At 43.5% G+C, this 24,797-nt stretch overlaps 1 protein-coding gene across 2 annotated transcripts in view; it reads left to right on the top strand.

Annotated features, from left to right (window-relative positions):
• Nucleotides 1-24,797, top strand: part of AIFM3 (AIF family member 3) — a 392,572-nt gene that overhangs the window by 93,098 nt on the left and 274,677 nt on the right. For both annotated transcript variants that reach the window (XM_086943319.1, XM_086943318.1), the window contains exon 3: nucleotides 24,042-24,255. In XM_086943319.1, coding sequence (XP_086799445.1) covers nucleotides 24,042-24,255 — 214 coding nt within the window. The remainder of the gene's footprint in view (nucleotides 1-24,041; nucleotides 24,256-24,797) is intronic.

Consider the following 24,797-nt stretch of genomic DNA (forward strand, 5'->3'; position numbering starts at 1 on the left):
ACACTGAAGTTCATCTCCAGACTTGCGGGCAGGCCTACGAAGCAGCACACCCTAGAGCAACAGTGATCCAGTCACTGTGACTCTGTCACTGAGGTCACATAAACCTTGAGCAGGTTAGGGCAGTATGAACGGTGTGGCCACACTGGGTACCTATTTCTGGTGGGTGCGTAGTGTTTGCAAGTATATAATGGTTTAAAAAAACTTACTGCCTCCTTCCTTGCCTCCAGCAATTTTCAGCAACAATAAAAATGTCATGATATCTTCAGTGATTAATGTTCTTCTTAGAGAGAGATCAGAGTTTTGTCTAGTGAAAGGCTTGACTCCTGGAAAGGTAGCACAGAGGGTTATTGTGCCTGCTGCAAATAACATGCAGATCACAAAGTGAACATAATGTTAACTAGGTTAGTAGATTACTGCTTTTGTCAGAGAGATCCTTTTGTTACTTTCAGTTTATAAGTTAAAATCCTAACATAGAACAGTAAGCTATAAAACTATACTGCCTACTAGTATGGTTGCCATGTGGCTTCTACACCTTGTAGTCCTTTGTCTTATGTAACATTTCCTATACAGTGATTTACACACTTATAAATGATTGTCTCTGTGTAGTGTGTGTGATGTAAAGTGTCTGACACCATACACTGGTATGAGTGGTGCTGTAAATCAAATTAAATGCATCTGAGAGAGTGTGGTTATGGAGACTAGAGGGGGACTGTCAACGGGTGGTAGTGAGGGAGTACGAGACGTAGGTGATTATTGGGGGCACCAACAAACATTATTGCACAGGGCGCCACCAGCACTAAAGCTGGCCCTGCCATCAAGGCCAGTCTGCCTCACCCATTGGTACCTCCATTGGCCTTGTTTCAGCAGTAGTAGCTGAAACTCACCAAGGATCGGCAATGCAGGATTTGCACACACACCAAACTAAGGGCCTCATTAGGATTGCGGTGAATCTGCATCTTCCGGGCCGGCGGAAGCCACCGCCGGCCCGGAGGATGCGGAATCACCACTGCAGACAGAAAAAAGCCCCCCCCAGCCAGATTTGGGGGATCTTTTTTCCGTCCGCCACTTTTCCTCCGCGGTCGCCTTCCGACCGCAGCGGAAAAGCTCTAACATGGCTGGCGGTGTCTATCAGACACCGCCAGCCATATTAGGATGGCGTCGGTCCTATGCCTTTCCACAGCGGCATTTCCGCTGTGGAAAGGCATACAGACTTTTCTTTGGGGACCTGTTGTGGGCCCCAGGGGTGAAGGGGGCTGGGGGGTGCACATGGGGGGTACCTATGGTACCCCCCTGCCTTTGTGTGCACGAAGCGGCAGGCACCATTCGGTGCCTGCAGCTTCGTGCACGCAAAGGAAAACACTCGCCGCAATATTAAATATACTGGGTATACAGGGTGGCGGTCACATCCTAATCTGCACGGAGGGACCGCCGCTGCTCCTGTGGACGGTCCCGCCTACTCTGGGGTGGCGGACAGACGCTGGTCCGTCCGCCATCCTAATGAGGCCCTAAGTTTGCAAACTTCTCAGTCTCTCTGCTTCATGCACAAGCACTTTTAACATGTGCTATCTGCTCTGGAGCCACTGGAATTATGCAGCAATGGGGACAAAGGATGCTGCAGTGTTGACTAAATTATGCAACAAAGAAAACGCTGCAGCGTAATGCAATATATTTTCTTATACTTTATTATTTAGACATTTTACACATGTTAATTTTCTGCGAAGATTCTGCCTCATTAGTATCAGTATAGCATACAAATGCAGCAGTGAGAAAGGTGATCAGTCAACCTTTGCAAAGGGCCGTCCACTTTGTAGCAACTCAAGTCACGTTTTTTAGTACCTTTTATCCATTTGGCCTACAAAAATGATTAGTTAAAACTGTAAGATTATGCAGTGGATGATGTATTATGTGGCAAATATGGCAGAGCCATAATTATATAGAAAACAATTGCAAACTAGGATATTTTGCCATTCATGTTTGAACTGCTCTTGTGGAAGAAGGAAGGAGAAGTGCTAATGAGAGAAACTGCATGGCTTGGAGACAAATGGCTTGTGTTTCCACTTTTAAGCGTATTTGGGACATTGTGTGATTGAAAATATATCCCACTTTGTGAATGTATTTAAATGCCAATAACTCCTATTAAACCTTAAATAATAAAGTGTATCCATTGGTTGAATTAAATAACACAATAAGCTGTAAATTGGGATGTTTGGCACATTCTGGCCACACCTCTGACTCCGCCCACTGATTCAATCCTTGGATTATCCCCGCCCTTGGAGGCTCCGCCCACAGTTCCCCAACTTTTTTCCCCCCACTTCGACCACTGATTAAAAACCACCTGACCTGACCATGATGACGTTCGTATAGTCGTAGACGCACACAGCGCGCAGATGTCTCCGCCTCCACGTCTGCACGCCGGGGTTATACAGTTAGTTTTACCTTAGGGCGGGTCTCTGCTGCCTGTTGACGCTCATCATGACATGCACATTTGGGCTCGCGCATTAAAAAGTGTGCGTGCCTCCGAGGCAGGCATCTCAGAGGCCAGAGACAGGGCTGGGAAAGAGAGGCCCGCAGGTGAGTCTATTTACTTACGACTGGGCACCAGCCGTTTAAATTGCATGCAATGCAAATGCAATCCAGTATAGCATTTATGCCGCCCCAAGCCACGCTGGAGGTGATGAGACTGGCACAGGCATCCGGTTGAGACAAACAGCGTCATTGTTGTGGCTTACCGTGTTTTGTTACGCTGGCTTTGTAACAGGTCACCATGGCCCTACCATCAGAGCATAATGAAAGGACTGCTTGGCAAAGAGGTGTTCAGTTATAAAGGGATGTGCGTCACATCAATATATTCAATGTATGCAAAACTTCATGCATATTAATGATTTCAAAAAAGCTTTTGTATATGTTTTCATTTATTTTAATGATTTGCATAGCGCTGGCATGATGCCTTTATGTCTCTCTGCAGCCAGTGGCCCAGCGCAGGCCCTTGCGGTGGTGTCATTCCACCTTTAAGGGCCCTCTGTTCAGTCTCCATACTGAGAATGTGTGTGAGGTATGAGAGTTTCAGTGGCCTCTCAGCTCATTTTGCTTTGGGAGCGGGGTTTGTGTCACACCACTATCTGCAGCTAGGTCTGTGTGATGAGTATCTATAGCGCTATCAAGAACCACGTGATGCCTCCTAGACGCTTGGCTAGTGAGGAGCTTAGGTCCTGGGGTATGGGGGAGTGCTGAGTGAGTGAGATAGCATCCCTCCTTTTTTAGCAGGTCAGTGTGACTAGAGATTTGCAATTTACAACCTCAGTTATCTTGCCCTGTTTCGCTGTTTGTGTGCTGATTCTTGCAGCCTGCGTTCTTCGGAGGAAAATCTAAACTACACAAGCAGCTTGTGTTCTCCTTATCTATTCAATATAGCATTCTGGTAGCTGCAGTCCTGCATTTGTAAAAAGAAAATCAAAATAACAGTGTGAATTGTTTTATATCATGCATGTACATTGAATATTGCCTTCTGGTACTTGGAGTCCTGCGTTTGTAAAATGAAAATAACATGTACAGTGTGTTTTATGCTATAATTGACCTAGGATGCATTTTGATACTTGTAGTCCTTCATTTGTAAAACAAAAACCAGCAGAACATGTACTCGGTGTGCCCTATATAATACACTTAGGAGGAATAATGCATTCTGGTACTTGTACTCCTGTATTTATAAAATGAAAATCAAAGCAACATGTACAGTTTGTATTTTTGTAGCATATCTGTCCTTGATAGATTTCACTCTGATACTTACAGAACCAGAAGGAAACTAAAAATGACACGAATTATTTTTATATCATACCTTCTCATGGGATATTGCTTTATGGAATTTAAATTCCTGCGTTTATCAAATGAAAATCAAAACTGCATGTACAGTGCACATTGTTGTATATAGGACTTCTGCAAGGCAGAGTGCATTCTGGTACTTGCAGTCCTGTATTTATTTTTTTATTGGTGTTCTGTTATGGTATTTTAAAACGAAGCATTTATAATGAGAATTCAAACCACAGATGACACTTGTATTGTGTCCTCCCACGTCTGTGTGTGGAAAGCTGTTTTCCTTCGTATTTTTAGCACGGACAGGGTGCTGGCCATGATTGACTTGTATGTGGTCTGTGCAGATTAGGTGCTCGGGGTTATATGCATCTCAGTGGTTTAACATACTAGGCACCCTGCATGCTACATGCCCCACGATGAAGAAACTGTTGCATTGGGTTTGTGAGCGCACACTGCCAGGCCAGCAAACCTTGTGACCGAAGATGCTTGGAGTGGGTGCTGCGAGAGGTGTACCCACATGTTAAGGGGTGCTCACACATGCAAGGGCAGTCTGATGTATGTACCACCATGGGATGCTGGCTGGTTCAGGGCACACCGCTGCTGGAGGGGATGAGAAAGAAAGTTGGTGGCACCAGGAAAAGCCACTTAGTAACTGGCATCATGTCAGCATACCCTGTAGACCCAAGTATGTGGGCACACAGACAGAGACTAGGTGTAGTGAGTGGTAGCTAATGATTACGCCAAAACACTGTGTCAAAAACATTTATTGTCTTCATTTTTCTCACCACTGGTTGATGAAATTGTGATTCGCTTTGAAAACAGACTGTAAAATTACTCCTGACCAGCGTATGATGGTTTCACCCCATCATGACCTTTTAGCCTCAGCACATTGCATGAAAATCTAGACTCAGATCCATAACTGGAAAAACAAAATTATATGTCCCAGAATGCAAGGTAATGTCTGGGAAACAAGAGTAGCGCCTATTGTCATGGCATGTGGTCTTCTGGCAGCACTGCACCCCTGCAGCAACCACAAGCACCCAGCTCAGGAGCGACCATGGCACAAAGATGACATCTTTAATTATTCTCTGGCTCAAGGGCATTGTGATGGAATCACCCATTATACCTATGAACTGGCTCAGTTGTACATGGGTGACGTGATCAATTATTGGAATTCCTCATTCGTTGCAGACACAGTGATGTCAATAGTGCGGTTTAGGAGAGAAAATGTGTTGAAAAATGCATTGTTTTGGCCTTTCTGTCTCCAAACTTTTCATGAGGGGACAACCCCCCCCCCCCCCCCCAAAACTTCCCCTAGTAATGGTTGCTCACTGTGCTTGCTTGCTACACACCATGTGGGGGCTGGTCTCACTTTTACTTTGTTCTCTCTGATTCACTACTTGTCTATTTTTGGTGCTCTCTGAAAGAATGTCTATGGGTACATATGACTGGGTGGGTAGCCTGATGTTCTTTAAGGTCATCATCTACTATTTACTGTGCTTTGAAAGTTGATACAATTGAATATGTAATGAAAAATGTGCTGTAAAATTCACAATTTTGGTCTGTCTTTTTCCAAACTTTTCTTGGGGGAAGAACACCCAAAACCCCCCTAGTAGCGGTCGGGCTTGCTCGCTGCGCATGCTCGCTACGCGCCGGACGGGGGCTGATCTGGCAAAATTTATCAGGGCGGCTTTCAGTTCTCAGTCAGGCCCTGGCTAGCACTAGGAAATGTCAGGAATGCGCTGTATAATGTTAAATACATCACATTCCTGCCCTTTCACTCAGTGCAGTGCAGCAAGGTGGCTTGCTGTGTTGCGCTGCGAAAAAGATTGGTATATATGCCCCTTAGCATTAATCATGCCATAGTCCATGGTGGAGGACGACATAGGTGACACATGTGTTGTACATGGTTGTATGAGCCCTTCTATCTTTCCACTGAAAATGCCAAAAGTCATTTTGTTCATGGAATCCGGCCTTGTATAATGCATTGTAATTTATTATTTGTTTGGTGTGTTAGAAAAGTAACCTTCATGCCCTTTGCATATTTATTAAAATATAGATCTCTATTAGACTGTCCTCTGGCTCTTTTCATTCCATTTTAATAGTACGCTGGAATATTGTGAAACCTGGATATTTGACAGCAAATATTTTTAAATCTTAAGAATTCAAGGTTTAACAGGTCATTTGATGTAAATAATTGTAAATTCTCTCAAATCCTGAGGAATTCCATTTTACATGTGTAAATCGCTGCTATTCTGCTAAGTAGTCCCGGTGTCTTTGAATGTAAAGCAGCAGTAATTAATTTCCAATTTTCCTAATCAACAAGTAATCCCCTAGCAGTAGTGCTTGTGTGATTCGAGCTGTCCGGTCCCCTTTACTAGCCACATTTTCATCAAAGTTATTTTAATTCCAATAACACGTAGGCAACATTTATACTCATACGGAGGTAATTTTTCTCAGCTTAGTCAGGCTTTCCAAGTTTATTCTAAATATTAAAGAAAATATGAGCATGTGTTGAGTCAGCAACGAATGTCTGTTCTAAATCAATATGTTCCAATATCATTTACAGCATATTTGTAGTTTAAGATGGGGCACTTACCTATAGAGATGGAGTTCCTGTATAAACCCGATATAAAATCTAATTGGACATATATTGTAAGCTCTTAAAAAGCATGCATACAATATGAAACGTTTGATGTTCATAGAACATGCTTCATTTATTGATAAGGATTTGCCATCAAGTTGAAAAACATCTTTATAGATTAGTGGAATATTTATAAATATTAGTCCTTCTTCCTGGGAAATGAACTGAACTGTGAGTTGTGTATTTCCTTTTATTTCAAAATAAAGCTTGAAGGGAGCTGCTGGTTTTGCCAAGAAATCTTAGCATGCTCATGAAAATACTTAGTTTTGTGGTTTTTTTTTTTACTCGAGCTGAGGTTTAGAAGTTGTTAACAATATCATTATCGTCAGGTTGTCAACAAAATCAATATAGAGAGTATATATAATCATTGCATCACAATTCATTGACCACATAAAAACAAAACTATTTTATCAGTCAAAACCTCAACTAGACAAAACTGTGATCGCTCTCCAGGAAGAACATTATTCACTGGAGTTATCTTGACATTTTTATTGTGGCCTGGAAAATGCTGGCGTCCAGGAAGGGGGCAGCAGGTGCTTTTAAAACCAAAATAAACTTGCAAACAGGGCGCCCCCTGAAGTCAGTAACCAGTGCCGTGGCACCGGTCATGCCGCCCTAGAACTGGCCCTGCCTAAATGTAAAAATGTTTCATGGGAGAGCGGACCACAGTTCCCCTAAGTTTCCCCGCACTTTGATCCCTGTGGAAAGCCACTCCTCTTTGACAGAAATGCTGGTGCGGTTTTTTAGGTATCGCCTGAGCCAGCGCATGCGCTGTCTGGCGAGACATTTAGGAGCGGCTTTTCGAAGTGCTACCAAAGCGGCCACCAGCTTGCGCTCACGCGCACAAGTGCGCGCGATGCTGCGCTCGCATCCCTCACATGCTTTAGCGTATCATCGCGATCATTTTCGCTTTCACAGCGATTGCGATTACTTTCTCTTTCACGGCCGCACGCCGTTACTATTACTGCCGAGCTGCCAATGCTTGTTACAACTTTCTTCCTGGCTCGCTTGGTTACACCTCCTACCCCAGAGAGCACCTTCACCCCCAACCACCTGCCTCCCCAATATCCACCCATATCTGGGGAAGAGTTAACACTGATGCAGGCCCAGTTAAATACCAGAAACCTGTCCTAGGAAGCTTGTTTCCGGTCCAGGGAAGGCATGGCTTGGCAGTTCGGGCTGGACTGTTCCCATGAGGCACAGGGTCAGACTGATTTGCATATGGCCATGTCTGAACTGGGGTGACAGAGTGGGCTAAAGAACGGTGATGGATTAAACCCAGATCTGTTGACTGGGTGTGAGTGTTTGATTGGTTCAGGTGGTACACAGACAAAATATCGATTTTTAAATATCGATATACAAAAATATCGAAGTTTAAATATCGATGGGACAAAATATCGAAGGTAAGTAATATCAACAGTCTTAATATCGATATTAGTATGATATCAGTTTTATCGAAGTTTTAAATATCGATGTCAATAATATCGAAATAAATAACTTCGATGTTACTAATATCAATTTTTAAATAAATTTAGTGTATATTATATTGTATTTATTATGTTTTATTATTTATTTTTAATGTAATTTAATTAAATATTGTCTTTTGCTACTGTAGCGGGTTGTGGGTTTATAGGGGAATAGGGTGGGAAGTAATTTAATTATGTTAAATTAATTATTAATTAGTAGGAATTATTAATTAATTAATTGAGAAATAATTTTTAATTAATTTTAATTAATTGATTAATTGATAAATATGTTCTGTAGCGGGTTATGGGTTTATAGGGGAATAGGGTGGGAAGTAATTTAATAATAATTAATTAATTGATATATGTTTGTTCATATTTTAATTAATAATTAATTGGTAATTAATTTATATTAATTAGTTAATTAATTAATATAATTTTGTACATATTTATAATTATTAATTAGTTGGTAAATAATTAATATGAATTATTTAATTACATTAATTATAGTAATTTATTTATATATAATTTTTTGTTATTCTTAATTAATTAATTTGGAAAAATATTATTAATTATTAAATTAAATTAATTACAGCTAATGTGCTAATATATTTACTTTATTGTTATTGTTAATTAATAATTAATTAGTAATTAAATAATATTAATTAATTTTGGGTAAAGGAGTATTTTTAGGGTTCAGGGTCAGTTTTCAGTTTTTGGGTAAAGGGGTATTTTTAGGGTTCTGGGTCAGTTTTCAGTTTTTGGGTAAAGGGGTATTTTTAGGGATAAGGGTCAGTTTTCAGTTTTTGGGTAAAGGGGTATTTTTAGGGTTCAGGGTCAGTTTTGGGTTTTTGGGGTACAGGGATATTTTTAGGGTTCAGGGTCAGTTTTGGGTTTTTGGGGTACAGGCGTACAGGGTAAAAACAAAAAAAAATTACATTAAATCAAATAAATAACATTAAAAAAAAAATTACATTAAATTATTAAGTGTTTTATTTATTTTAAATGTATATGTATTCGTTTTAATTTTGTTGTAATATTTTTATTTAATATTTGTAAAATTATATGTATTTTTAAATTATTTTTACATTATTATTAATACATTTAAAAAAACGATACTTTTGATTCCGATATTTTTGTACTACGATATTATTTTTTCGATATTTTTGTACTTACCTTTATGAAGATAGGATTCCGATATTTTTGATGTCGATATTTTTGCTCCGATATTTTTGCATTTCGATATTCTGTCTGTCGATATTATGTCAGACATTCCACCTCTGGGTCCCAGTGCCGCTGTACCGGTTGAATCGTCGACATTACCTAAAATTAAAACAGAATAAGCGCTTCTCTATCTAACCCAGTGTCACTCTTAAAACCTTGTAAAAACCCGCCCGGGTTATGGGTCGCTTCAGCTCCAACTTGCTAATGGCTCAAACAAATTTTTGCGGTGTTCGGAAGCGCCTACAAATTTCTGAAACTGCAGAAATAAAACGTTAGCGGTAATGAAAAAAAAGCCTTCCACTCGGTACCAGCAGGTTCGGACTAGTGACTCAGCACAAAACGGCATTTCCACACGGCAATGAACTCGAAGGCTGGCAATAAAAATGTCAGAAGGGTGGATTTACAGTCATGAGAGTCACTTGCTTTCCTCAGGTCGCTTTTTATTCACACATACCTGGCACATCCCGTCTCACCAATTCACGCATACTGATAATATGCAGCTTTAAAAGATGGATTTCTAGAAAAAACGAAGATAGCTCATCTCTGAGTATCCGTAAGGCACTGGCAGCGTTCGCCTCTTGCCTGAGGTATCACTGCAGTGGCCGAGCCCTTATGTTTCCCAGGTCCAAGCATCAGTACCTTACCCAGTCCAAGTTTTTTTCTCCTTTGTATTCTAGAATGTGTACTATTTTTCTCTCATTATTTAAATTAGGACTACAAGTTCCAGAAATCAAAGTAAAATACTGGTCTAGATAAACTACTTACGCATAGAGGTGGGTGAGTCAACAAATTAACAGGGAGAGCAGCCAAGCCACAGGTAGATAGCGCCCGTGCACGAGCTGAGCCATGAAAATGGTTGATATGTAAATCATACTACAAACATCACGTAAAATTTTACACCCTTTTCAAACTTCAAAAAAGTGTATTTCTTTTACATGTGAAACCGTTGACATTAATATGTCACATAGCACTACACTGGGAAATACTTATTAAAAATTAGCTAAGAAGAAGAATTATATAAACCCTGTACTGGCCCAGATTATTTAAGAGCACCATTAAAGTCTATTAAATGAACACAATAGGATTTTGTACCCCATATATTCTTAATTCACATATTCGAAAGTGCTTTCATACAAGATAATGAAGAAAAAAAGTTCAGGTGAAATAAAATATTTGCCGCCTAAGGAAACACAATTTAAGAGGGGGAGCCACAATTTATAGAGATTTTCTAGTTTCAGTTTGTGCAAATCAGCCATTAACTAGGTATCTATTTGTCTTTCCTTACATTAACGATTTGCCTTTACCACTTAATTTGCTACAATTTCTATGTAGCTCAAACTCAAACCGAAGGAATTGAAGCACTTTGCAGGAGTACCAATCACAGGATGTTAAACTGATGCCGAGGCATGAAGCCTGGTCTGCCAGTTTCAAAGTCTCCAGCTCTGATCTAACGCCACATCCAGGGAGGGTTGCTGGTAGAAGCCACATAAAAGCCATGCTCATTATGGGCTTGGGGTTCCAACATGACCTTGAGTGCAGGCCCGGACTGGCCGTAAAGGGCACCGGGCAATCCCCTGGTGCGCCACACGTGTGGAGGCCGGTTTTGGGCCCCTGGGGGCCGATTTTGTTACAGGGCCTTTTTCGCATCATAGCTGCAAAATCGCCCTGTAACAAAATCGGCTGAAAACCGGTCCTGGCAAAGAGCTCGTGGCACCCCCGGGGGGCCGGCCAAGCACTTTGCCAGGGCCGGTTTTGGTTCCAAGTCCGGCCCTGCTTGAGTGAGCCAGAGTCAGGTTGGAGGCTCGAGCCTGGACTGAGCTTTCAATGGCTCTCCTACCTCCACTCATGAGTGGATCTGGGAAACTTCAGAGGTCAATAATGTTGGAATAGTTGTTTTATCTTTTGAGATTGTTCATGAAAAGGACCAAAGGCCCAGATGGCCAGGGCATGAGGTGACCGTCTCACTCTAGGCCATTAAGCATAGTGTCTCCAGGCCTGACCTTTTCAACTACAAATCACTGATTTCAGATAACTTGATATAGTTATTCTCAAGACTGCAACTCCCAGAATGCAATAAGCTATCATTTAAAATGTCATGGCTGTAAACAGTGTCCATAAAGACTTGGAAAGAAGTGGTTACCCTACCAAGGTGAGAACTTCCACATCAGATAGGTGAGGAGGGGCTTTACAAAGATGAACAGAGAAGTTTAAAAAAAGCACTCTTGTTTGCCTTTTGGATACGCTGTCACAATCTAAGGCTCGCTCTTCTGAAGTGATCAGGGTGTCCATAAGCTTCTCAGGACTGTAGCATCTCACAACATTCAAGGGAAGACGGAGTGCAACATCTGCATCTATTATCATACACAAGATCACTTTGTAATACTTACAGGCATAAATATTAGGCTGTTCGGATGAAGTAAAATGGTAGATGGTACATTTAAGTCTTGGTGCTAGTTTAAAAAGCTTCACACTGCTGCTAGATTAATCTAGAACAGACATTAGGATGTGCTCTGGCGCATCTCAGCACAGGGCTTCGTTTCAGCAAAGAGACCGGCTGTGCTGGCACTAAGTAAGTTACCGTGTGCTTGATGCATCGCCTGATATATCTGCTTATGAAGCTACAGGTGAGAATAATGGACCACTTTGTCTGCTGATCATAGCTCGGTTATGCAAGACCTGAAAATAAGCTGCAACAACGTCATTTTTCTCTTGACCGAACTTGAACTTGTGGCTTGAAGGTAGGTGTAGGGTTTGAATCAAACTAAAAGCTGAAGGCCGTTATAGCTGTCTAATCACAGATTCATCACCCTTGGAATATTCCCAAGCGCCAGACATGGGCAAAACCAACCAGTGTGTTCAGAAACCTTTGCTTTAACACAGAACTATCACTTCTTCCTAAGATATTGGGGATATTGAAAAGCAGCTTTATTCAACTTGAAGTACTGAAAAGAACCTGCTTTTACAAATACATTTGTATCATCCAGCCTTGATTTTAGGAACGGAATCCATTTTGTAGTTCCAGGCAACTACATTCAGAGACTGCAGAATATTGAAAACATGGCTCACAAGTTCTTTTAGCCCTGACAAATTATGGTCAAGTTATACAATACCTGCTCTCTCTCACCACTGACTACCAGTTCAATAAAGTATTCAGTTCAAAGGTCTCTATCTATAATGCATCGAGCTCCCTAACACCAAGGCCCACTATGCATTCAAGGAAACTACCAGGAGGCGTGCTCTGCACTCTGCTTACAGGTTCCTTCTCAAATGTCCTTCATTTTATCGTAAAGAGTTGTGAGCAGAGATGTCCCAGTGAGCACTCAACTCTAGAACCCCCAAGTCTCTGTACCTAAATAAAACAGAGGAACTGAATATTTAACTGGGCTACCCTAAGAAAATTAGCAGGGTGCAGCCAAAAAATAAAGAGAACTATGAAATCAAAATCATAGGAAGAGAATTTGAACACAACAGCGCCAGAAAAATTCAAAACAAGCATTAGCAATGCCAGCAGGTCAGGCTTACAATTGAAAGTGTCTCTTCAAATAGCAGTGAGTTTAGGTACCCCAAACCTCAACATACATGGATAGAATCCATCACTTTATCTTTGTACTCCTGCATTAATTGTTCCACCTGACACATTTTCACATCCATTCACTCACAAATCCACAATAAACACACCCATAAACCCAACAAGCCTATGCAAGATAAAGTACAACAATAAACGTAGAAAACACCTACAGCATAAAGCAGTAAGCAACCACTTGTAATTAAGGAACATTTAAAAAATGAAACCGCAGTGAGGCAGCTATGTTGGAATGGTATTGAGTGCAGTGATTAACTGCCGTACCAATACAGTATAGTTCCTCATGTGGTGGCCATCTTAGAAAGGTAAACAAGCATTGGCATAACCAATAGAGCTCGCCTTTGGGACCTTATAAGTTTTTTGCCATGCAGCAGTTGATGTAAGGATATTGTGCTGCATAACTAAATACTTCTAAGGCCCCAAAAGCGAGACCTATTGGCTATGCCAATGCTTGTGTTTTGTTTGGTCCGGCCATGGATACTGCGTGAACCGTCTGAGGAGCTTAGGGCACCGCTCGCTGTTTAAGCCTTCGTGAAAGGCACTGTACGTTTCAGGAAACGTTTTTAGCGTACATTTCTGTCATACCTTTGGGATTTATAACTTGCAGCAATGCCCGATAAGCCTCTTATCCCCGCTGGTCGAAACCCAGGCTATGGCACGTACAGAACGTGAAATGTTTCCCGAAATCCTTGGTTGGTCCTATAGTGTAATAATACGAATTTGGCATGAGGGATCTCAGCTCTGGGGTCTCTCCCATATGAGCCCCGATTTAGAATGCTCAGATAAGTGCACTCAGGGGTAGAACCCCAGTGTCCCCCGAAGTTCTTCCGCTGAACGCAAAGGGTGTTTGTTTTCCACTGTCAGCATGCCAAACAACTGTTTACGGGCCTTTTGAAGAGTGGCACGGTAATCTCGGAGAAAACGGACGGCAATTGCATGTAAACCTGAAATTTGCGCGACTACCGCTGCTCGGCGGTTCTGGCCCTCACATTTCACTTGCCCAAAGCAGGCGAAATGTCCGTGTGAAAATCTGTCCACAAATGTGGAATAATTGACAGGGATCGGTTCGGAAGTACCGTTTTATCCACGTTATTCCTCATTCCTCATGCGCCCTTTGGACATTAACTTCTGATATCTTGGTATTATCCGACACCGTTTTACCGCCCTCCAGCTATCAGTAATACCAGGTGCTCTATTACTGCCCAGGGATGCTTGTGATAGGGCTCGAAAAGGGAACAACAAATGCCCTTTCAAATATCTGATCAAGGTGATGCTAAGCAGCCTATTAAAAAAATCCAGAGCTGTTCACATGAGCATATACATAGAAACACATCCCTTGTGGAAGTTAGAGGTGGTAATTAAGCTTAGGGCTGCTGCAATGTTGTTGCCTTTCTGTGCACCAGTCAGATATAAAAAAGAACAGATTTATCGACACTTGGCGCCGGTAAAAAGTCACTAAAAGTGACGCAAACCGGCACCGACTGTTGACTTTGAATCTTTACGCTGGAAAGTTGACGAAAAGTAGTGCTATGTGCTATTTTATGTCAAGGGGCCCCCCATGGGCGGTGCATGGGAGTTCCCACACTACCACCCATGGTTTAGAGGCAATGCCGTATCATCTATGACAGACAGGACTTTGCTCCAAACAAGTTTGCCTCAGTGAAGTAGGTGGAAAGCATCAAAAAGGATTATTTCTTCAAACTTTTTCCAAATTGCATGTGTCCTGCTTTGTGCAGGCCCATACTAAGTATGTTTTAAAATTAGTCTAAGCATAGCGTTTTGTGTGGAAAGGCAACTATTTTAGTGGCGGCTCCTCCGCTAATTAAGAGGAGTGTTGCTCAACTGGTCCTTGAGTAGTGCAAAAAATAAAAATAAAATTATAATAAAAAACTTTATTATCATTTAATTTTTACTTGCGGGACTCAGAGTCAGGTCAGGTTGGGGCAGGTCTGACCTCGCCAGAGTGAGGAATTGTTTGCACTCCCTAAATTCACATTATTGTTTGGACTGCCCTCTTGGGCCGGCCAAACAGTCATGCGCACTTAGCATGTTCTCCACCTGTCTGTGTTGCACAGCCCAGTAGAGAACATGCTCAGTCTCCCAAGCACTGCCCGAGCAGCCAAACAGGTCGCTCAGACTAATCTCGACACTGCTGATGCAGCGTCTCGATTGGCTAGGAGAGTCCGGGAGCCTGGGTGCTTCCGTTCCTGCTGCAGTGCTGAGGGAGGATGGAGGAGCAGTCGCCGAAGGTAAGTTTATCTAATTTATGTTTCTTCTGCCCCCCTCCCCACCACTGCCGTTCGGAGGCAGCTGCCAATGTACCCTTCATGTGTAATACCTATGCTACACTCATCCTCACTATGGTGCAAAGGTTTGTGTGGTGCAAGGCAGTCAAATTGTGCACCAGAGCATGGAAAGAGAGCAGCAGCACCATATCTTACTATATATGGCATGGTCCTACCCTCTCAACGTATATTAGTAAATATGCCCCATAGTGTGTAAACATTGCAGGTGGCAAAAATTGTCCTGGGAAGATACAGTTGCAAAAAGATATAATTTTGAGATTGATTTCTAGCTTTCTTCTAGGTAATAGGAAATTCCTTAAGGAAACAGCCTTTCTGGCCTGCTTTCCTGCCTGTGTCACAATGTTTGGTCCCAACAAATTCTTCCCCATTTCTCCTGGAATATATAGTACATTACCAATGAGTTGAAATCAGGCACAAACAATATTTATGTTGGATTTTACATTTAGTGCAGAAGCACTCAGATTTTTTACCATTCACAAACCAGATCCAATCCCTTTACACATTTGACATAGTGTGCATGTGTGATGGCACTGTGTACGGTGTTTTGAGCTTACTTTACATAACTTATCTTAGTACCATTGGCGGCTCCTTCACAATGGTGGAAGAGCGTCACCCCACTGCCTGGTGTAGAGCCGGCAAACGAAAAATGAACCAATGCTCTAGCGTCATTTACATTTCCGTTTGCCGGCTCTGAGCCAGCTTGTGCATCGAGGGGCAGGGCATGGGAGGGGGCAGGAGGAGTGGTTGTGCACTCCCCAAGTACGCATATGTGTTTGGCCGGCCATCTCAGGCTGACCAAAACACACATGCATACTTAGGTTTCTCCAGCTCGGCTGCATTCAGTAGCCGGGTTGGAGAAACCCCACAGACTCCATGACCTGAGCGGATCATCATCCCTGCCCGCTCAGGCCAATCCCTGCGCTGCCCTGCAGCACTGAGATTGGCTGCGTGTCTGTTCCAGGGGCTACTGGGACCAGTAGGAGGCCAGCTGGAGCGACGCGACACGGGAGGAGGCCGACGGCGTCTCGTAAGTTTTTTACTTATTATAATTAACTCGCCTCCTCGCGTCCTCCCCCTACACCCTCACCATCCTTTGTTAGTGGTGGCGCTACTGCTTAGTACTGATTTTTATGTAATGAAGCAGCACAGAATGCTTGCCCCGGGCCCATATAATACTGTCTTAGGCCTGCTTGTACTCAAGTGTAGCCCATTGTTTCTCAGCAAGATCAAAAAATCACCACCTCACCCTTCTTCCTCGTCACAATCTTTACATTAATGTGGCCGAGTCACATCCTAGACACAAGAAACTTTCTTTCCTCTAAAATTCGTAAACTATAATTTTGAGGGCCTTTATGGGTTTCCCCTTTTAGAGTAATACAACTTTTGTTCACCACTAGGACAGACACATTCTGTCTGGAATCTGAACTTTTTTGAGCCAGATATGAAGCATGAAACTTCCTGCTGCAGAAAATCAGCAATACCAACCATGCAGTGAGCAGCATTTCCTTGGCCCCTTCTACAGCAGAGCCTCCACCGCTCTTCCATGTACAGTACAGACCAGGTTATTAGCTGTTGTCAGCAAAGGCATGTTGCTCCTGAAGAAAGAAATTTGGATACAATTATGATATCTATCCCGAGTTGAAAAAAGCAGAGCTTGACATAGAGAAGAAGCTTGATCTGAAAGATAATCTCAAGCACCATAAAGAGAAGATGTTTCTGAAAGTGGCAAATCCAATGATGAAAAGAGATACATTAGGGACACTGCTCCAAACCACTATAGAGTCAATATTTGAGCAGATATCAAACCTCATCTCCAGAGCTGTTGAGGCTGGAGATTCTTGAGCACTGCAAGGACGTAATCCACATATTTGGACAGCAATATTCTTCTGTATGACCCTGTGAATGTGAATTCCTGACATGAGTGACCCATAAAGTAATTCTCTCATGTTTTCACCCTTTTTAGGTCTCTCCTGTGGCAGCGTGTGCATGCATGGGCTCTTGCTTGCAAGAGATACTTTATACAACAAGGGGAATACATCCCATCCATTGCTTAACATTTTTTGGCTGCATTTTCATTTTTACTTGCTGCCCTCTAATTGGCCACCATAGCTGTTTTCACTTCCTCTTCTTTCTGCTGGAGGAAGGACCAAGTACTGATTGCTTCAATTTGATTGCTGTCCTTCCGCTGATCATGTTGTGAATGAGGTACTACTTGTTGAACCTCTTGCCATTAGCGATGTGTTTCTGTGCCACACACACTTTAAAAAAATACCTTTTCTCAGAGAAAGCTTAGTGGTCCTCAACAGAAAATAGGTTTAATGATTCATATACACCGGGAGGACACTCCAGCTTGTAAGGTATTATTTTTTGTTTTTCAACACTCTGAAAGTTTTTAAAGATTAACAAAAAATGTTGCCTGCAGGCGCATTGTTCATAGCACCCACACAGCAGAGCTTCAGTTCCTTAAGCTGAGCAGTTGTGGTGGCAGCTCTGCTGAATGCAGAGACATCTCTGCCTGCCAAAAAATGAATCAGCTCCTCAATCTTTGACTGGTGCTGTTCCCAGATGGATAGTAAGTGTAGGATGTGAAGGATTCTCCCCATTTTGCGCCTATGTATGATACTCCCCGCTGCTTCCTTCCTTTCTGCTGTCACTGGAAGACAAAGACTGTTGCTGAACTGTCTGTAGATAGATAAGCCAAGAGGAAGAGCTGCCTCAAACCAATCCCAGAACATCAACTCTTGCTTGGCTGAAAATATGGTAAAAGATGCAGACTGAAACCCTAATTCTGTGTTGCCTGACTTTTTTATTGACAGTGTAGGTTACACCTACCTAGGAGAATCTTCTGGCATAAGTAATTCAATCCCACCTAAGTATTTCCAGGCTTCATATGAAGCCATGCAGTAGAACACAGCTATGTCATATATTCTGTAAAAGAAGAACCTGTGTGGTAACAGGGTCAACTGGTATGGTCAAATAGCATCTCTGTCTGGAAGTTAAATAATTCTCAGAATGACCTCCTTTCGTGCCCATCTTTTCCTTTGTGGTTGTCAAAGGGTTTGTGGGTCTAAGAAGCTTAAAATCATCAGGTGCCTGATTTAGGGTTTGGTGGATAGGTTACTGGATTACAATGTGACACAGTATCCCGTTTGCCTTATTAAAACAGCATTATATCATCTGGGACTTGAAATAAGGCGGCCAGGATATTAGTAACTTTTGTGACAGAGTAACTAATCCGCCAAACATTACATTTGGCCCCAAGTATTAACAAGAGAGGAGAGGCAGAAACTCTGGATGCAAGGATGCATTTCTTAGCTTTGCCACATCTGGTCCCTCACTTGACCTACTAATGGTTTGTGGGAGGGAGGGTCGGATATGCAGATGCGGATGATAACGTGTATTTGTGTGATGTATAATTGTGCCTGTGTTTTTGTGTATTGTTTGCAAGCCAGAGACATCCCGTAACACGGTTGACGGGCGGCTACTGTGATAACCTACAGGTGGTGTATGGCTAAAAAGTTGTGAGCACTCCCCGGCTGTGTGTTGCTGATACGTATGAACACTGAAGCAACCACCTGGCTACCAGTGAGGTGTAGACTGGTCCCCGAGCCCTGATGACATTTCCGCAAGTAATTGGAAATGAAACATGTCGGCCTTTCCTAACTGAAATGGTCTAATACATGCCGTTCTTTTAATCTGAGTGTGCTCACGTCATTCCATAAAGTATGTATATTTGTGAGTAAGTTACAACTCATTTTAGCTTGGAGAAGCCTTTTTTCCTCACTACGGGGTCCAGTTGGCATTGAATGATGTAAGCACTTACTGTGCATTCTCGCACAGGTTATTTCTTTTGCTTTCTTTTTCTTCACCTCTAAAAATTAGGATACTATTTATCTATTTTCACGGTCAGTAATGTCACCAGTGATGAAAGCATGAGCTAACTGGTGTGAACCAACCAGCAGCACCCCTGGTGATGCTTACGTGAGGTACTTTTTGACCTTTCACACATCTTTTCTTCTTGATCACACTCACAAGAGGAATTGCCATTTGGTTGATTGACAAATAGTTACAATTGAACACTCTGATGTGACTGGCATTCTGTATGAAGCCATCCTTTGGGCAGAGACATTGCTAAACTGCCCCTGCTATCTTTGAAAAGGTTGGGTGTTCATGTACAACCAGGTTCTTTATATATTACTAGCAGCCCGTCCCAACGTTGTCCGGGTAAGGCTAGACAGCAATGGTTTTAGTATCATTGTACATTCGTCCCACATGATAAGAGACACATTTTGAAGCAGTGTCCCCAAAGGTCCGTTTTTCCGAATAGAGCATATTGAATCCCTTTCAAGGGAAACTGTTAGAGGCAGGTCAAAGGTAGAATGTGCTCTTTTCCTAGCTGTTAGCAAAGTGGCAGCTATTCCAGATGAAGCAACAGCTAGAGCCAAATTCCCAGAAGATCGAACTTTGGCAGTATGAGGTTGATTAGGTAAGTCTTTCCTGTGCCACCTGGGGCGCCTATGAACAATAGTTTGCCTTGCTTCGTTTCAACACTATCAACTATGGTGTTGTAGGCGAGTTGTTGATCGGGAACTAAGTTAGGCAAGTGTTGAGCAAGGTAGTTATTTAACTCTGGAATATTGTGTGCGGTAGCGATATTGTGGTATCCAGTTAGGTTAGTCCGGACCGCTGGCGGCAGGCTGAATTCTTGTAAGGACTTCTCGCTTAATAGATACAGTGAGTCTTCAATTTCTATAAGTCCTTGGTTTATGACTTCATTGTTGATAGCAGCCCATGCCGACGTTGTCCGGGTATGAATTGCTGCCGGCCAGTAGTATATTGTTTTGTAGGATTTCGTTTTGATAGCATTTCTTATCTGTGACAGGCCTGTGAAACGCTCCGATTCACAGTGCACTGCTGATGCACTTAAGAGTGCGCTTTCAGTAGTGTGTGAACTCGAGTTTCCCTACTTTATATTTTTTTGCAATATTATATAGGGCAAACTCGACAACATGGCATGAGCACAATTTACATTACAGAAGAACACATTCGTTTGTGGTAGGCACGGGGAGACAAAGCGATTTGACTGGAATCACAGGATGTTGAGCTGATGCCGAGATTCGAACGTAGCTCCCCAGCTCTAAAGTTCGCAATTCTAGAACTTGTGGAGGGAGGTTTGTCTAAAAGGGTATGTTGGTGCTGGCCATCAATGAGAGAGACCTGTGCATTTTTCAAATGGGTGGTGAAAAAATATGAGTATGTTGCTGGAGATGTGGGCCGCCGTGCCACCAATGTACTTACCGGGGGAGGGTAAACACCGATTATTCCGCAACTTTCTTTCCGCATACCATCACTCCGCATACTTTCATTACGAAAGTACCATGACTCCGCAATGCCATTATAACGCATGGCATTACATTTTATATGCTTTTACTACGCATACATTTACAACGAAATTCGTTGTAAATGCATGAATGGTAAAAGCATGTTTTTTTAATGTTTGGATAAGGTAAGTATGGGTATAGGGGTATATGTTTTGGGGTACTGAGGTATATGTTTTGCGGTGTTTGGGTATTTTAAGGGTTCAGATATAGTTTTGGGTTATGGGGTGCAGGGGTAGTTTTAGGGTTTAGGGATAGGTATGGGTTTTGGGGTACAGGGGTATGTTTAGGGTTCAGGGCTAGGTTTGGGTTTTGGGGTATTTTTAGGGTTCAGGGGTAGGTTTGGGTTTTGGGGTACAGGGGTATTTTAAGGGTTCAGGGTTAGGTTTGGGTTTTGGGGTACAGGGGTATTTTTAGGGTTCAGGGCTAGGTTTGGGTTTTGGGGTACAGGGGCATTTTAAGGGTTCATATATAGTTTTGGCTTTTGGGGTATAGGGGTATTTTAAGGGTTCAGGGCTAGGTTTGTGTTTTGGGGTACAGGGGTATTTTAGGGTTCAGATGTAGGTTTGAGTTTTGGATTTCAGTGGTATTTTTAGGGTTCAGGGCTAGATTTGGGTTTTGGGGTACAGGGGTATTTTTAGGGTTCAGGGGTAGGTTTGGGTTTTGAGGTACAGGGGTATTTATAGGGTTCAGGGCTAGGTTTGGGTTTTGGGGTATAGGGGTATTTTTAGGGTTTAGGGATAGGTTTGAGTTTTGGGGTACAGGGTATATTTATAGGGTTAAGATGGGTTAGTGTTTAAGGGTGTTGGGGTATTTTAAGGAGTAAGGGTGGGTTATGATCATGGGGTGTAGGGGTATTTAAAGGGAGCAGGGTGGGATTAGCACACAATATGAGACATGGCATGAAGGGTGGAACGTACCACACGCCCCCAGTGATTGTCACGCCCCAAGCACACGCCCACAGCACATGCCCACAGCACAACGCAGACACACCCACAAGGGACTACTTTGCTGGCAAGGTTCTATTACCTTTTAAATGTATATGGTGGGCGTCTGTATAGCCTATGTCCTTCTGCTGCAACTGCCCTTTCCAACGCTGTATTGGGTGTTGTGATTGGTGCTGTGGTTCCTGAGATTACCCGCCTCAAAGGTTTGGGCTCTCTCTTTATATTATTACTAGCAGCCCGTCCCAACCTTGTCCGGGATTAATCAGGCTTCCCCGACCCCCGCCCGCCCCAACATTGTCCAGCAGACCGGGCCCTCCCGCGATCATTAGTGCTCTTTGTTATTTGGGGCTCTTGGGATTGAGCACAGTGTACTTTTCTTTTGGAGCGATGTGACATTGCTGCTGTTTGGCTCTATCCATGACGTGACCCCTGCCCGCCCGACATTGTCCAGAAGCCCGGGCCCCCGCCCGCCCGACATTGTCCAGCAGCCCGGGCCCCAGCCTGCCCCGTCCCCCGCCTGCCCCGTCCCCCGCCTGCCCCGACCCCCGCCTGCCCCGACCCCTGCCTGCCCCGACATTGTCCGTGGGTCCCCCGGAGCCTTACCTCAGCCGCCACTCCTCCTCCGCGCTCTTCAGTTCACCGCTCCGCCACTCGTCACCGCTCCTCCCGCCTGTCCGCCGCTCCTCACCGCCTGTCTGCCGCTCCTCACCGCTCCTCCCCCGCACCATGTCCGCCGCTCCTCCTCGCGCTCCTGGACGCCGCTCCTCCCCGCGCTCCTGACGTCAGCATGCAGGTCGCGGCCGGCGCTACTTGGAAGGGACTACTTTTTTCTTATTATGTAAATTTTTTAAATAACGCATATTTGTATAGTTTATATAGCCTATGTCCATCTGCACACCCTGACGATTACAATGATGTATCGGGTGTGTGGATTGGCGCTGTGGTTCTCGAGTTTACCCGCCTCAAAGGTTCAAAGTTCTTACTTTATAATAGTAGTATAGATATAGACTAGCAGCCCGCCCCTGCGTTGACTGGGGCGGTAGGGGGCTGGGGGCAGCATTTCAGGCTTGCGTGCACTCCCGCCCCGGCCCCCGCTCGCCACGACATTGTCTGTGTCCCGGACAATGTGGCGGGCGGGGTCCGTTGCGGGAGTGCAGGCAAGCCTGAAATGCTGCCCCCAGACCCTGAGCCTTACCGCAGTTGTTCGGGGCCAACCTCCCGCACCGGCTCCCTCCCGTCCCGTGTCCCAGAGCCTTACCTGAGCCGCCGCTGCTCCCCGAGCTCCTCACTTCACCACCGCTCCTCCTCGCAAGCCTGAAATGCTGCCCCCAGACCCTGAGCCTTACCGCAGTTGTTCCGGGACAACCTCCCGCACTTGCTCCCTCCCGTCCCGTGTCCCAGAGCCTTACCTGAGCCGCCACTCCTCCCCGAGCTCCTCACTTCACCGCTGCTCCTCCTCGTCATCACGTACGTTGCGGCCAGCGCTACGTCGTGGCCGGTGCTACTTTCAGGGCACTACTTTTGTTTTAAAGTTATATTTTTTAATTTACGTTTTTTATTTATTTTCTATAGCCCATGTCCATCTGCACACCCTGAGGATTACAACAATGTATTGGGTGTGTGGATTGGCGCTGTGGTTCCCGAGTTTACCTTGCCAAAAGGTTTGTGTTCTCTCTTTATATTAGTAGTATAGAAGTATGGATGATTTAATGAATGCAGGGCAACCTGATTTTTATTTCCCTCTTATACTTCTTTTTGTGTAGGATGTATAATTGTTCCTGTATTTTGTGCATTGTTTTGAGCTTACAATTTTAGAAATTGCTTAATCAAGGGTCCCCTGTCTTTCAGTAAGGATTTAGAGGAATATACCTCTTTTTAACAAATTACATTTTCCCCTCAGGGAATTACAACCTGGTCATTACAACGACTGCGTTGTAAGCATAGATACCATTACCCCGCAAGTCGTAACAACGACTTGCGGAGGGGGGGCGCTGGATGTTGGAATAGTATAATTTACTATTCCAACTCCAGTCTGTGCGGACAGTAAGAAGGTGTTGCCCCCTTCGCAAGTCGTTGTTCTGACTTGCAGAGTAATGTTATGCGTGGTTACAACACAGTTGTTGTAACAACAGCATTGTAATTCCCTGCGGGGAAAACTATTGTGGTAAAGGTTGTTTACTGATTTAGTGAGGGTACATACCAGTCAAAAGGTTAAGAACCACGTAAACATAAGGCACATCCCTTCAAATTACCTCCCCATCTGTCTCACTCTTCCCAGTCCTAACGAAATGACTGTGTGACAGAATTATCTTAATCTAGTCTAAAAATAAAACTATCGTGTTTCTCCTTACTCCACACCTCTTAGTGGCTCCTCCTCTTCCTGCCTCATAGTAGACTATGATGTCCCTCCCGCTTCCTGATATATACACCATAGGCCCCCTTGGGTCGTGACATGTACTGGATACGAGAGGGATGGAATTCTGAACAGCAACACGGAAGACTTGGAGTCAGAGTAATGAAGATTACAGGTAAGTAATTGAGGCATTACCCTTTATGTGTGGGCGAGAGAATGACACTGTACGCATATCATGGGGATGAAGGAGCTTGGTTATTTCGACCCTTGACTCAATCTGTGCTCGTTGCATAGAAACATTATATATTTTTTACATATATGTTTTTTTTCTTACAGTTGAGATAAAAGTGGAAGTTGTACTGCCAGAGAAAGAGCGAGAAAAGGAAGACATGTCTCCCAATGGCAAAGCGAGCCCCCTGGCATACAAAGCCAATGGCACCACGCGGCACTACCACCATGAAGATCGTCCAATCACCCTCAACCCTTACCCTAACCCGAAGGATGTAGTGGAGGCCTCGGTGTGTCATGTGAAGGACCTGGAGAATGGACAGTAGGTGTTGGACCAAAGGCCATAACAATCAGCAGGGTTAAGGACGAGTCGGTGTACTGGTTGTTCGCCAGAATGCAAAGTTCAGATGTGTTGTTATCAATTACTTTTATATAAACATGCTCGGACGTTGCAGAGTCCTGGCCCCTTGTGCACTGGCAGCCTTCAGATGGGGTAGATCCTTGGTGCCTTCTCCTCAAACAACGTAGTTATGGAGACCAATTTGCTTGCAAACAAAGTTCTGTAACGTTACAAAGTTTAACTTTGTAACCTTCGTTAAAAGTTCCATGGAAAATTTGCAATTGCACAAAGGTTGCAAAGAGTTTAGGTTTGCAACATTTGCATGAAAATCTGGAATTCTGTGCAATTTATGTCGAATGTGTCTTTATGTAGCACTATTACATGGTCCAGCTTAAAATATACTTCACATGTAAAATGTTATGGTCTTCTGAGAATACTATTTTGCATAAAAGAGTTCTGTAAAAGGTGAACTTGGCAAGAAAAATGTGCATACGTTTGCTACCTTGCATAGAAAAAGTCAACTA

This window comes from Lissotriton vulgaris, chromosome 11 (assembly GCF_964263255.1).
Source record: "Lissotriton vulgaris chromosome 11, aLisVul1.2, whole genome shotgun sequence".
Taxonomy (NCBI): Eukaryota; Metazoa; Chordata; class Amphibia; order Caudata; family Salamandridae; genus Lissotriton; species Lissotriton vulgaris.